This window comes from Aythya ferina (assembly GCF_964211825.1).
Source record: "Aythya ferina genome assembly, chromosome: 13".
In the NCBI taxonomy this organism is placed as follows: domain Eukaryota; kingdom Metazoa; phylum Chordata; class Aves; order Anseriformes; family Anatidae; genus Aythya; species Aythya ferina.
Window position 1 is genome coordinate 3030146 of NC_140311.1, and position 15253 is coordinate 3045398.

Here is a 15253-nt window from a genome sequence, read left to right on the forward strand (position 1 = left end):
GGTTTGGGCATTATGAACATTACCACACATAACCATAATGTGGAATTAATGTTTGTATATATTTCAAACTGAGTCCCTTGGGTTTAGAAAAGCTAACTGACAGGTCCTTGGTCATCATATGTTTCATATCCTTGATCATTATGAATATCTCAGGTAAGGAGACACTGAAGATGTTCATGTTAAAAATGTTTCCCATCTTTTAGATGGGTATCAGGGAGGGTAAGTTTTGTAAGGAGTTATGCAGGTTGAAATTATGGTGAGAATGCTAAAGAACGGAGGCAGTGACTGCTTTTGTGGGAAAATGAGTGAGCTGGAATGAAAATTTTGAATGGATTGGCACATGATTGTTACAGACCTGGGATGAAAACATCTGGTGAGCAAACTATATTTTAAAGTGAACACCCAAATTTCTAAGTTTCAGGACTGTTTGCAAAACATGTGTGAAATTCGACAACCATTTGGATCATTCCATTAGAGTGGTAGGGGCATTTTGGTGTGTACAGGTTTTAATCTTGTTTATACTCATGAATTTATACCTGAGGTTATATTTTAGAATTAAAATAAGGCGAGCAAGCACAAAGTGTTAATCAAAAATTATCAGGATTGCAAAATCAAGCCATCAAAAAACCTTAAACATTTGTACAACCCCTAACTCTGATCCCCTTAGCATTTGGCAAAGTATTTAAATTACATTATCACATACTATCTTTTACCCAGCATAACTGGTTAGTGATAGAGAATCAGTTGACCTGTTGGTGAATCAAACATGGCTGTTTGATTAAGAGAGCTGTTGGTAGGTCTGTCCCTACCTATCCACTGCAGAAGTGGAAGCTCTGTAGAGGAGAGGCAGGGGCTGCACAGAGGCAAAGAATAATGTCTCTCAAGTAAAACCTGTGTAACAGTTCATTGCAGAAGCAAATTCACTGAGCCTGAATGTGAAAGAATAATTCCTGAAAAATATGCATAATATTTGCATTGTGTGTGTGGTTTTTTTTCCTCTCAGTAATGTTCTTTTGCCATAGCATAGTTTCTTTATGGTCTGAATTTAAAAATTAGGCCAGTCAAAAATCTTCACTGTTGTCTGAAATGTTTTGCTGAGGATGATCTTCAATATTCTCTGAAGTTTCATTAACTGAATGGGTTTAGAATATTAGTCTTAATTTTCTTTTTCACTTGGAGCACCTAACAGCATATTCTGTATAACTGCTTTTAAATTTTCTACTCAAAAAATCATTTTTCCTGTAGTTTGTCATGGCTTTTTTGTTACAAAATAAGAGAGAGAAACATTTTTAAAATATTGTTGTAGCATAACAACAGTCTTGCAGGTATCAGAATAGATGAGAGAGACTCAACTGCTGTAATATGTTTCTTGGCTGTTGACTACATTTCAGCTTGGCAATGTCAAATGGTTGTAGCGTGGATTTGGGTCTGGTCTCCAAAGTGCCCTCCCAGGGCCTAGGGTGAATAGTCACACAACTTAGCCCATGATAAAGCTTTGCACTGCAGTGCTTATGCTGAAATCCCATCCTGTGCCCACAGTGGCCAATTACTCACTAAGTTCTTTCTTTACAGTCTCTCAAATGTTTCACATTGATGGATTATTATGACCTATCTGAAATGGTAGCCAGGATATCTTTGAACAGCTATTGAAAACAGAGCAGTGTGCTAGAGCTAAAACCTTCCTACAGTTTCTTGTTGAGTCGGTTTACAGAAATGGAAAAAATCTGCCATAAGAAGACTTGTGTGCTTGGACCTGACTCCAGTCTGCCCTAACACAGTGGTCATTTTGACGTTCTTATTCAAGGCAGATTTAACAGCCATTTGTGTTAGTAGCTGCATTTTACCTCTTGTAATCACTAACTAAGAATAATTAATTTCAGCTATAGAGGAGCCTCTATTTTCTAATATGAATGTTCAAATTAATTAGTAAATTCTTGCCAGCATTTTGAAAATGTAAAGTACATTATATGTGTTTATTAATTTTCCTGTTGAAGAAAGTGGAAAAGAAAGCATATCCTTTTCAGTCTTCAAAGGCCTAATTTATTGGATGTTTCAAAATTGTTTTCACTGTTTGCAATATGGTATCTCACATTAACATTTCATACTACCAGATGTTTCATTATTTCTGTTTTAGCACATCATATTTGACCCATAGCAGCTTTGAATGCAAATAACAAACAAGCTGATGCACAATGCTTGACTGTTAGACGGAAATAATATGGCAAGGCTAAACTGGTTTTCATTTTTTCTTTTGGATATTATTAATTGCAGTGTGTTGACTGTTAATTTAATTAAATGTTTTGTTTTAATATAAGACCATTCTTCAGTTCATTGACTCACCGTTTCATTTAATTAATTGCAAACCTCAAGATTTGATTACTCATAGTTCTCCTTTAGTTAATTTACTTGTTCACAGTTTTGACAGAAAAGCTTTCAAACTAATATGAAGGAGAGGCACCGTCTAACTAATTAGGGAACTGAAAAATAGACTGAAAATCTTGTAGCTAGAGTACAAGATTAGCAGATACCCAGGGTCGTGTTAAAATGCTCTGAGTCCTTGTGTTTACCGCCAAAATCTAATTTTCAATGACTGGACGTAAGTTAAACATGGAGGATTCACTTACAAGCAGGATACCCTGGGTACATCAGTGCAGGAATGTAATTGAGTTTTGGTTTCTTATGTCTGCAGGAAAATGTTTGCTAATCGGTAAATTGTGCTGCTGACTCAGGGCATGAGACGCTGTCCCCTTGTCCCCCAGTGCTAGGAGTGTGGGCGAGATCAGCGCTGCCCTGCACCGGGACGCTGGCCTCGGGGGAAGGCTGCAAAAGACCTTGCAGTTGCGATCTTCAGGCCATGCAGGAAAAATGAGGTTTTGCTAGAATAATTCCAGAGACTTCACGGAGGAATAAGCCTCAGTAGTCTTTGTGCCTGTGTATTTGAGTAAACAATTAACCACTAGCTTTAATAGGATGCAGAGAAGGGATGGAGAAACCCCTGTGGTCTGCATGCCCTCAGTGCCCCAAGAAGTCACTCTTCAGGAGCAGAGGCTGTCTAAAGCGAGTCCAGCTCAGAATGCAATTGCAGTCCTCCTTCGTTGCAGCCAGAGCATAAACTCTGCTGGTTTGCATGTCCTTGAAGGGTTATTTCAGGGCTAAATTCATGTGTTGTACTGCAGAGTTATGCAGACTTGTCAAAGGGAGAGTACAGTGTGTCCTGACAAAACCGAAATTACAGACTGAAGATTACTAATGGCAGTTGGTTGTTTTGCCATATGCACGATGCAGGTGTACCTGAGCACACACCATCACAATCTGTTATGCAGTTGTAATCAAGATTCATATATAGAGAGCTGACCCAGGAACGTGGCTCTGAGATGTCTGCAGCAGCGGTGATGTCTCTGAGATCCCCACCAGCTCCTCAAGGAGCCGCTGCCCTTTGGCCAAGGCAGTGGGCAGGCTGCGGGCCACTGCTGGCAGGAGCAGCTCTAGCAGCCACGTGGTTGCTGGAAGTTTGAAAACAAATCATTGCAACTGCGGTGAGACTCGTGTTTGTTGTTGTTTTTTTATTATTTTTTGTTAGCATTGTAGGAGCTGTATGTATTTGACAATAAGTGGTACACGGTTTATTTCCTGGGTGTTTAGTGATTGATCACAGCTGGGAGAAGACAGCTAAAGGAAGAGAAATTTCAAGTGTAAATGGAGAGAAAAAACTGAAATCTTTGAAGTATGTAATCCAGCATGTCAGTTTTCGTAGTGATCCTTTTTTTAGGTGAAAGTAGAGGGATAGATGTATACATTGCAGCAGTTTCCAGGTCCATTTTTCAAAGTGAGGTACTCTAAGTGAGATTCTGCTGCTGATAATGATTCATCCAACAGGATGGAAATGATTCTTCAGTTCTTTGTAGATCCTTAGATAAGTCGGTTGAAGAATAACCCTCTCTGCCACAGCTAGCAGGAGCTGAGTCAATTATAGAAAGGGGTTTTATTAATAGTTAAATTACATAGCAGCTTCAGTAACGTTAGTCTCAGCAGTCGTCTTAATTGAAGATTATGCCAATGGGTGATTTGCTGTACGTTTTCTTCCATCCTTTCAATCAGTAGTACATCCTTACTGCTGAAACCATTTGCTTTAGTCTCAGTTTTATTAGCTTTCAGAAATGTTGAAGAATTAGTACAGTGCTTTTAGTGCCTCATACGGTAAGATTCTGGGGCTTTTACTATATCACAATTCAAACACAAAATGACACAGACTGGGGAACAATGAATGGTAGTGTAAAGACTTTGCTGATACCGAGCTTAGAGATAGTATTACCCATATCTGCTTTAACTGTATGCCCACCTGCTTGGGATCTTCAGGCTGTCATGCTCTGTACATTAGGACTGCGCTTTACTCTTTAAACTTTTAATGCTGAAGTAGAGTGACTTTGGTGTGGCAGATGGCACAGCATAGATTTCTGAGACATCACTGTTTTTTGGCTTTTGTCCTTATGGCAGCTGTGTCTGGATAGGGAGCTCAAAAATGCCTGACAATAATTACTTTTAATTTCTGCAGGCAGCGTTGTGGTGATTTTGGGAATGTGTTTATTCCTTTCCGTTTGTTCCTCACTACCCTTTCTGTCTTCATTATGCTTCTGATGCAAATGTTCAGAAGAAATTTCTTTTTCTACAGGGCCCTGGATAATTTTTTTTGCCATATCTTTTTACTGGACACTGTATTAAAGGCCTGAAATCACTTTGTGTTCCCCGTTTATGTCCTTATGAATAGTTTATGTATTCACTTCTATATTTAAATTAAGTAGAGTTTTGTGACTTACAGTTTTGAGAATCTGTATAAATACTGACCCAGATGAAAATATTTACTGGACTGTTGGTTCATTTGTGTGTGGATATATATCACATATTAATGATAAAATGTTACAATAAAAAAAAATCTAAGTTCATACTCTTTATTATTGTAACCTTTAAAATAAATGTGAATTCTTTGCAAATGGATTAGAAGTATAAAGTGAAAAGAAACCAGGCTGTGAGTAGGTATAAGTTCTGAAAATGCTTTGGTAATGGCTGTACCTCAAAACTTGGAATTGGGATAAGGAGCAAAAGTACAGGTAGGGCATGCAAGTAGTGCAGGCTCCTTGAAATCCTGAAAACTGTAAATTTGTCAGAAGACTTGTAATGATACTTGTTTCCTGAACTTCCTGAAAATAATTCAAAAACCACTCAAAGATCCATCCCACTTCCTTTCACTAGAAAAAAGGTGGAAAAGCTTATAGACTATTTCATCTTCTTCTGAAAGTGTCAATAGTTTTATCATTTAAGATGTATTATTTCTTTGATGGATTAAATGTAAATGGTGTCCATCAGAGAATTTGTAAAAACAGAAGTTTAAACATCAGGGTTTGATACTTGCCTGATGAGAATCCTGTAGCATTTGCAAAAGAACTTCAAAGGGTGTTCAAAAAAAATATTTTTAAAGAAAAAAGTGAATACTGTTCAGGTATGGCAATTCTCTGCATGAAGTGAGGGCTCAAATGATCTAGGAAACGAAATTGTTGACGTTTTCTGGACTCTGCTTTTGTATGTTTGTAGGTAGTGCATACTAGAAATGAAATCAATATAATTTTGAATGTATCAGTGACCGAACAGTGAAATGAATGCATAGGTAGCGTAGGTAATACTTACATGTATCAGATCTGGCACTAGGGCTTTTGGATTACAGGAGTGTGCAACTTCAGGTTATGAGTGTGAATGTGGAGACTCTTAGCCGAGATAGAAGGAGGAGGACAGAAGGACTGGATGGCTTGTATTACTTCCATCTCATAACCTATCATCTCCAACGTACTGATATTAATGAGGGACATCTTCACTGAAGTTTACAGGATTGCTGTAGCCATGTATGATGATACATACACCTCCCCCCCATGCATTTGGAGTCTTGATTGCTTGCTCACTTAAGTCATATTAAAATAATGAGAACTTTTGTGAAGCCTATTATAGCAGCAGCACAGCTAATCTAAATGTCAAATTCATAGTAGCTTTTAAAATAAAATATTTTCATTTATGGATGTGTGGCGGTTGAGGATATGAAAATTATTAGTTCACTTTAATCAGTATCTAATGTCTGAGCAATACTTTTCATAAATAGCAGATTATTTAATTCTGGTTTGATATATATGTCCGTGGGTAAATACAACATGCACTACCAACCAAAAAAATTATGTTTTTTGGTAAATGCAATTCAGTGTGTTTGTGGACCTATCGCACAGTCAATTACAAGATAGCTGATATGAAGCATTTAGCTTCCTTTGTAGGAAATGAAAAAGCAAGTCATTATTTACTGAGAGGAAGATAGTAAAACCTGTTTAATCCATAACTGAATGAATAAACAATTATACTTGTAAAGATCTTTGGGGGTTACATGTCTTTTTCCCCTGTATTTTTCTGTGGGACAGATGATCTTCAGATAACAGATTTTCAGGGACATCTTGCCAAGACTAAAAGTAATTTGATACTGTCTGGAAGAACATTTGATCTCTTAATTGACCAATTCAAAATGATGAAATTTGAAAAGTTTACTGTCATGAAATAAAGATATGGGGAAATCTAAATTAAAAAAAAAAAAAAAAAAAGAAGAAGAAAAACAATTACATGGTAATGATGATGGTAGCCTATAACCTAACTGTACTCCTTCTCTTTTACTATTGGAAGTTAATTGGTTTTTAGTCACTTGAAAATCTCCTACCACTACCCCTATTAATTCTGTATATTTGTGGTGTTGCTAATGGTCTCTTTAAGGTGGGATTGGGATTGTAATTACCTATATTGTACTTTTGTAGCATTTCCAGTGTCGTATTTTCTAGTAGCAATAATACTAATCTGAATCAAAAAACTTCAGAGAAATATTTTTGTATAGAATAGTACAACATTGATTTTTTTCCACATTAATTGGCTTCCAGCTGTTGAAATTAAGAAATACTGTATCTTACTAGTATACTTGGAAATTTTTATCAGCTAAGTCAAACAGACAGTGATCAAAGTGACAAAGTGATCAAAGTGACAGGAAATGATACTTAAAAGTATAATCAAAAGGAATAACATTAAATAAATATTTCTTTACACTATACATGTGAAAAAAGAAAGAGAAACACAAAAGAATTAGAGAAAAAAAATCCTTAGAATGCTGTACTGGAATAACCCAAATGACTTGAAAATAATGTTCGTGATAACACTATAGAATAAGAATCTGTGTTGAAATTGTGACTTAATGAAAGGAATTGTCTTGTTCTTTTTTCTTGTATCATGGTATACTGCATTTTATTTATTCTTATTTTTCCAGGACTGACAGCAGCTGCCATGGCAGAAGCTATGAAGTTACAGAAAATGAAACTAATGGCAATGAATAGCCTCCATGGAAGTGGAAGTCAAAATGGAACAGAATCAGAAAATGAAGAACTCAACTCTAATGCAGGTAAGTAATCCTGTGCACGTGAACTATAGGGGAGGTCTAACCTGTTCTTATCCATTGGAAACAAAATCAAAATCTATCTCAAATTCTTGTGTTCTTTTATTTTGTAAACTTTCCTCTGCCCGTATCAAATCAAAATCACTGCTCCTATTCCTCCAATTTTCCTCCTAACAGCCATCTTCATTAGTTTTTTGAAATAATAGTGGCGAGAGATTGCTAGGTAAGGATACAGGCATTTTAAACCATTCTCTGAGTATATTTGTAGTAACAAAATGTTTCTCTTTTGGCAATAATACAGTTGAGTCTAGTGTTTTCCTGTAAATTATGGAAAGTTTCCAAAATATCAGGTTGTTGGAGCTGAGTGTGAGTCACCACAGTTCACTGGAGGAAGGTGAAGTAGGAAATGCTAAATTATGAGCTTTCTGGCTTTTCTGCATTTTGTTCTTTCCTTGAATGGATATTTGCAGCTACAGCTATGAAGGAGTCATGATAAACATTTGTTACGGCCTACCTGGCTTGAGTGACCTTGGAAAGAAGGCAATGACATCAAACACAAGTTCAGTCTATGCTGTTAGAAATATTAGCTTGGACTTGAACTATGCTCCCTGATGCCCAGCTCCACAAGAATAAGGTTCAAAGTTTAAGTCAGAAAGGGATCTTTTGAAGAGGGTATTTTCTTTTTTACTCTCATGTCCTTTTCAGGTGAATAGAAGAGATTTTACTTGGATAGTGTAGAGAACCTTGAATAAGATAGAGCTGTTTTGTGTGCTGGATACCTATTACAATAAGGGTAGGTTCAGCTGGACTTGCTCTTTTTGACACAAACAATCCTACAAAACACTCTTTGTATTTTGGAAACTTGCACACATCCTTTGTTTTCATTACCGATTCAACAACAGAGGCATTGTCTGATCCCTCATTGCATTGAGATCTCCCATCGGCATTCACACATATCTGAAATCACACATGTGTCTCTAAAGACGAAGGCACTCGAACAGTTTGCTTGGTTGGATGGTGTATAGTGTATATGCATTGTACCATCAAAATGGTAATTTATTAGACCAATAAAGCAGCAGCTGGGAGGTCTTAGACTCATTTTCTAAAGGAATAACTTCGAATTCATGACAAATTATGCACAAAGCAGTCTTTCCAAAAGTGGTATTGCCTTTTGCTAATTTTGTGTACTCATCTGTATTGAAGAAATCTGGCTTCTAATTCATGCATTAAACCCTTCCCCAGCTTTCTATTATGTAGAATACGTATTTCTTATTCACCTCTCAGACCCTAATCAATTAGTGCATATTGAATTCAGAAAAATAACACTGAAAAAGCATATTTAGTTCTTATTACTCTTGTAGTTTGTGTATAGTTCAAAAGGAATTATGAAGTTTCACTGAATACTAAGAATTATGACTGAAGAAGATAAAATTCCTACCGAAAAGCAAGGAGGCTTCAAATGGAAAAGATGCAGAATTAGTATGAAGGTTTTTTAAAGCTGCTGTACAAAGCTCGCGAATTTCAATGTTCATGGTTTTTGGTGTGTTTTCTGTTATGGCAAAATTTGTTTTCTTATTATGGTGAGAGTCTGCAGTACAGTAATAATATTATTTTAGGTACATTGACAGGTTTTATGGGGAGTATCATGCCAGCCTTTCTAAAATACACCAAGAGCATGAATATTAAATTGAAGTTCTCTGCAGTTTAGCAATTCAATGAGTTACAGAACTGACTCAATACCAATTTAAATATTTGGAAAAATTCCCACTGACTTTAACTGAAGTTACACTGGGACCCAAGGATATAGATATGATATCAGTTATGTAAAGATCTTTTCCCATTCTTTACCTTTTTCATTGCCTAATTCAGTAAAACTACCAAGAGCAGATTCTCTGGATCAAGTCCCAATATTGCTTGCAGGAGAAGAAATAAGTCCTTAACAAAAAGGACTACTACTAATATACTTATTATCATTTTCCCATTTTTTATTATCTGCAATGCAGTAGGATGTATTTTATGATGCTTAGTTTATCTCTTTCTTCGGAAGGTGTTTTTTTTTTTTAAAAAAAAGATTTACACTAAGCATGTACAGCAGGACTTGTCAAAAAGGAAAACCATAAATAAATAGATGTACAGCTTAACTAAAATCATCTTATTTCACTGTACAAAATAACTGAGGAATTACCAAATATTCACTGTAGAAACTCATTGGAGAATAAGGTAGGACCTGAAGAGAGTCGGCATTGTGTTTAGAAGTTGATATACACTTCAAAACTTTGATTCATTGTGAAGAGAACAGCCTGGTAATTCTGTGTGCATGAAAGCTTTACCAAATGTTTGTTTTGCTCTAGACTGTTACAGTTTAAATGACTATTAAAAACAAAATGGGAATGCAGAATGAGAAAGAAAATTGAATTTTGAAATTTTTGTTACTAAGAAGAGGCAAAAAGAAACAGAACAAAGGAGTCAGAAGCCTCATAAGTGAGGAAAACATTTTATTTTAGGAGAGAGACCTACAGTTTCTTTGATTTGAGGTTGTGTTTAATAGCTTCTGTAATGGCTGCAACATGACTCTGCATCTAGATTTCAGCATGAATAACAACCTGTTCGTGTTTCATTTAGCTCCAAATGAGAAATTCTGTCTTTTATTGTTTTAGGAAATTAGTCTGTGTACTGTTGCTCCTGGAACTTTATAATTAATCACTAAAGGTTATGGTTGTGGAGAGTTTGTGGGAAATAGATGTCTGAATGATTATAATTGTAGCTGTCAAATCAGAAATATAGTTATACAGAGCAGGGTACCTTTGCTTTGCTTTTTTTTTTTTTTTTTTTCTTTTTACTGTAACAAAGACTTCAGGGGTTGTGGGTTTACTTTAAAAAGCAACTGTAAAGATTTTTTTTTTTTTTTTTTTACCTCAAAGTTACACATTGACTTCCTTTGGAGAGAGTAAGATAAAGCAGCGCTAAATATTTCACTTCAGGATGTGTGCCTACCTCCTCTTTCCAATAGTCTGATAGATTAGTGGAATAGTCTGTTTTGCCGGTGTTTTTTTGTTTGTTTGTTTTGTTTTTTGATAAACAATCTAATTGTTTAGTAATAAGTACTGAAACTTCATTGCCTGATATTTCAGAAGTGTGTCATTGTATACAGGTCATTAGTATAATCAAAAAGTGGTGAGAACTTCTTGTCATATTCATTTCAATCCCCATCTGTATCTGTTGAAGTCAGTATGAGATCATCTTGAATGTGTTTCTTTAATAATGCCTAGAATGTCACTTGGCAGTTTCATTCTCTCTTTGTGTGCATATGATGGATATTTTCTGTATCTGAAAAAAGATTTTCTGTATCTGAAACCAGAATTCAAGCTATCAATTTAAAATCTGAACTCTAACTCAGGTTCACTGACTACAATCCTTCAGCTATTGTATTGCGCTCTGGCAGATACAGGTGTGGAACTGGATCTTAGAAGAGTGTCTAAAGAAGTGCGGAGTAAATGTGCTACATTTTTGCTTCTAGTCCATCTGGTATGATTTTGCCATCAGGTCCTACCTCCTTTTCTGATACTGCAGTAATCTTGATTACTGATTACTGGAGGTTAGTACTGCAAATAAGTGATTTAAAACAAAACAAACAAACAAAAAAGCGCTGCAAGATACAACACAGAAACTATGAAAAAATGTACCTTGAAAATAATACATGTTTCCTTGTTTTTTTTATTTGAACTAATTCATTAGTTCAGGGCTGGGAAGAACCTTGTTAGACATTTGAACATTAATGTCCTCCTTCCCCTCTCTCTTCAGAAGAGAGAGATTTTTTGCACCTTCCTACTCATCATATGAAGTGTTGAAACAAACTTCTCAGGCAGCTGAAACAATCTCATGTTTAAACCGGCACTGTAGGTTCTGTGGCCCTGCAGTCCAGCTGATCTGTGGTAGCTGTTCCTCATGGCTGGGTGTCTCTCTCTGTCTCCATGTAGACTCTGTGAAAAAAGGCTGAACTGAGAGAGCCCTGTAGCTGGGGACGTGGAAGTAGCCAGGTCTCTGGAAGATTTGAAGATTCCCTCTGAAATCTCAAATTCCCGGTGGCCATAACTCATTCATAATCCCGTTCCTCTTTTTTTGGTTACTCCGTGTAAGTCCTCAGAGGTGAGACAGTCTGCTGATGGCACTCACGGCGCAGCTGGAGACTGCCTTGAGGCCAGGGGATTGCCATAGCTAAGGCAAGTCGTGCTGTGAAGCCTGCTTGATAATACGTGCCAGAGTGGTGTGGCTTTCGTATTCCTCCTTGGAAAATGAGTGAGATCAAGAGTCCGAAGCTGGCTGCTGAAGCCAGGTATGCTGGATATGTCTGCAGATTGCTCAAAGCCCAGCCACGCGATCAATATTGTTGTTCTACAGAAATAAGATGAACAAAACAAAACCTGTCCGGTTGCACAAGTGTTTATAAAGATCATCTGTTTCATCATCATGCAGTACTAATATTAGGTGAAGTGGATTCTGGAAATGAGCACGTAATTGCCTGGGGAAATTTGAAACTTGAAATCAGAGCAGGGCTCTTTTTTTTTTTTTTTTTTTTTTTTTTTTTTAATATCATGGTCACAGGTAATTTGTACAAGTGTGCGGTAGAACAGTAATATGAAAGAGAGATTGCAAAGTACAGTATTTGTGATATTACCTGAACATCCTTCAACACTGTTACCCAGTTGCATAAGCAAAGAAGGATCGGTGCAAAGTAATCCGTGACAGTATGTGTTTGTACAAAACCTCAATGCAAAGAATAAAGCAGTTGTTTCCTTCTGTTGGCTTTTGGAGTTAACATGCATGATTTAATAAATGTGTTTTGCTTTCCCAAGAGAGATATCAAACAGTACTAAGTGTTTCAGCGGTATTTCCTTAGGAAGTCAAAATGTTATTCTGTATGTAGAGTGTTGTTGCTTAATTTTCAGACAAGGAGCTAAGTTAGGCAGAAAGGAAAGGAAAAACACCCTAGCTTTTGGCATATGAGGATCAGAGAAAAAACTCTTCATAGAAAAAAAAAAGTGTTATCTTTTTATCCTTTTTCCCTTCAGTACCTGCCATGCAGTTTTCTCATAAATGCAAACATCCTTCACAATCTGTTTAAAAAACCACAAATACATCACTCAGAGGAATATTTAAGGAACCATCAGGAGGGAAAAAACTCATTGGTTTAATGGAATGCTGTCAAGGAAAATCAGCATCACAAACGACACAGGGGCAGAATTGATACTTTTGCACTGACATGTTAAAAGAAAATCCCATGCATTATTTAGAAAACCCAGAAATCTGTCAGCTGTATGATTGCCGAGTTAGCAGAAGCAGGAGGATGCTGCTCAAGTTGAAAAGAAACGCGTAGGCACAGATCCATATTGTAACCTTTCATGTTCTCCACCCACCATGAATACCCAGCTATTACACGGTCAGCATTTTTTTAGTTTTCCTCTTTTAAAATTTTCAAGTGCTTGAAAAGTCAAAAGAGGTAGGTCTTTTATTCTAAAAAGCAGGATGCCGAGGCTGTTATTTTATTGTAAGAGTAAAAATGACAAGACCAGAGAACAGATTTTTTAATCCTTGACTGCCGTGCAGACTTCATAAAGTCATTTTTCCTGTTGTTAAAGCAAGTATCGTTTGTGTAACATGAGCAGAGAGCTATTGTTTCAAAGATGATCATTTTATTTAAAGAACACAAAACGTTCATGCCATTTTAAAAATATAACCAGTCAAAACTACTATTAATATTTTTAGAATCAGATGAAAAGCTTGTCAAGCACACATTTCATTTTCTTTAATTGCCCTTTTGCCAGGAGGAGTATACACAGCTTTGAAATAAACAAGAGTTAATACATTTTGTTTTCTATATCTTCTCATCCAAAAGCTATTCAACTCCAGACGCGGCAGATATATTAAACCATTTCATCCTACAAATGGAGACATCCGTGCTATTTCTTTAGACACATACCTGCTTTGTGTGAAGTGTGAGGATGCTTGCTTCTTGTGCTGGACATTGGGAATAGCACGTAGCAACCCGACGGGTCTGCCTAGTCCTGAGCGGTGAAGTGAGCTGCCAGTCCCCAGCCATTGATCACCAATGGGTTGAGCACTGGGATGGGTAGGGTAGGTAGGAGAGGGAATGACATTCTTGATGTTCCTTTTTCCTTAAAATGCATGTGAGAATGGCTTGTGGTGTGGCATGTGTCATTACACAGCTGCTGGGAGCAGGCTGGGAGATGGGCAGTGGTGCTCAGTGCCGTGCTGAGGCAGCTCAGGAGCTCTCCCGAAGATCAGGAGGGAGCACAAAGCACATCACGGCTCCTGTTCAGCTCACTGCTCGGGGATGTTTCTCTGGGGGAGGCTGGAGGTTGCAGCAGGACCTCCACACTCGTGCGAACACCTCTTAAAGCCCCTGAACACAGCATTGTTTGGGGCTAGCTCTTGGCACATGGCAGGCTGACATGGGGGTGAGGCTTCTCTATCTAATTACGGCATGTATGGCCCCATAGGTGACTGGCTGTGGAGACAAGCTCTGCCTAAAGGTTTGTCCCGAGGCCATAATATTTTGAAGTAAAATTCACATATCAATGAAACCAAGTGGCTTTCAGGTTGCTCATCCACACGCTGGTTTGGAGGTATAAGTTTCTTGAAGTTTCCTGAACTCACTTGCAAATGGTATTTAAGAAGTTGTAAGCTTTCTTTTCCAGTGAAAATGGAGTGAAGGAGCTCAAATGTTGACATAATACTGAGGGCTTGAAAAGCTTTACCAATTTGCTGCTTGTCAGAAAATGCCCGTGGCTGCTGACTGGTACAGAGCAATTAATTCCCAGCACGAAATCTGAGTGGAACCTTCCTGGAGCCGGAGACTGATAACTCTGGAGGAGAAGCTAGTTGTGCTGTTTTCTGTTTTAAGATACAGCTCCTCAACATTAGTTGGGAAGTGATAACCTGTTTTCTGGGTTCAATTGTACCTTGTTCGTATTTTGCTGTGTTCTATTCCATTTCCTCTTAATGGTGCCACTTTCATGAGCCCTCTTAGCTATCCTGAGCCCCTAGTCTCTGTATGTGAAGATTGGAAAAAAAATGCACATCTATTTCTTTGGCAAGAGAAAGATTTCACATTTTTTTGTTTTGTTTTGTTTTGGGGAGGGAGGGGGCAGCTTGGATTGGGGAGTGTGAATATCAGTGAATAGCTTCTGCTCCCCACCACTGGATGGGATTTCATATCAAGAATTTTAGGAGGCTTTAACGAACCACAGTTTCAGTGGAGTGCAAAAATGAATTTGTTTCTTGTTTGCAGACTGATTTAAGGTCCTGCTTCAGATATATTCTTAAGCAGTTACATATAGAATGCATATGACTACTTTAACTGACTTCTAAAAGAGTATTCTTATCCATTTAAAATTAAATTTAAATACTTCATAATAGATATATATAATTCATACAAATGCCGATTCATCAGCTAATATTTATATCTTTAGATTGACTGACACCCAACTCTGAGAAATGTGAAGTAATTCTGGCTGTAGTTTTAAAAATAATAAATATAACTTAAATATATAAATATGTATATAATACAAATATAATATATATTATATTTATATAAATATATATTATATTACATATATAAATAAATATAACTTAAATATAACTTTACACATGATAAAAGTAATTGATATTTATATAAACTTTTAACTGAATCAGCTAATGTAAACCATCCTAAAGTTCAAGCAAATTTTGGTATTTTGTAGGCTTCTTTTTAGAAAAGTTCTTACTGAATGTCTA

General features: G+C 36.9%; 1 protein-coding gene across 3 annotated transcripts in view; it reads left to right on the plus strand.

Moving 5' to 3' along the window:
* DACH2 (dachshund family transcription factor 2) overlaps positions 1–15253 on the plus strand; it is a 283138-nt gene that overhangs the window by 183007 nt on the left and 84878 nt on the right. For all 3 annotated transcript variants that reach the window (XM_084534682.1, XM_084534681.1, XM_084534680.1), the window contains exon 3: positions 7334–7465. In XM_084534682.1, coding sequence (XP_084390808.1) covers positions 7334–7465 — 132 coding nt within the window. The remainder of the gene's footprint in view (positions 1–7333; positions 7466–15253) is intronic.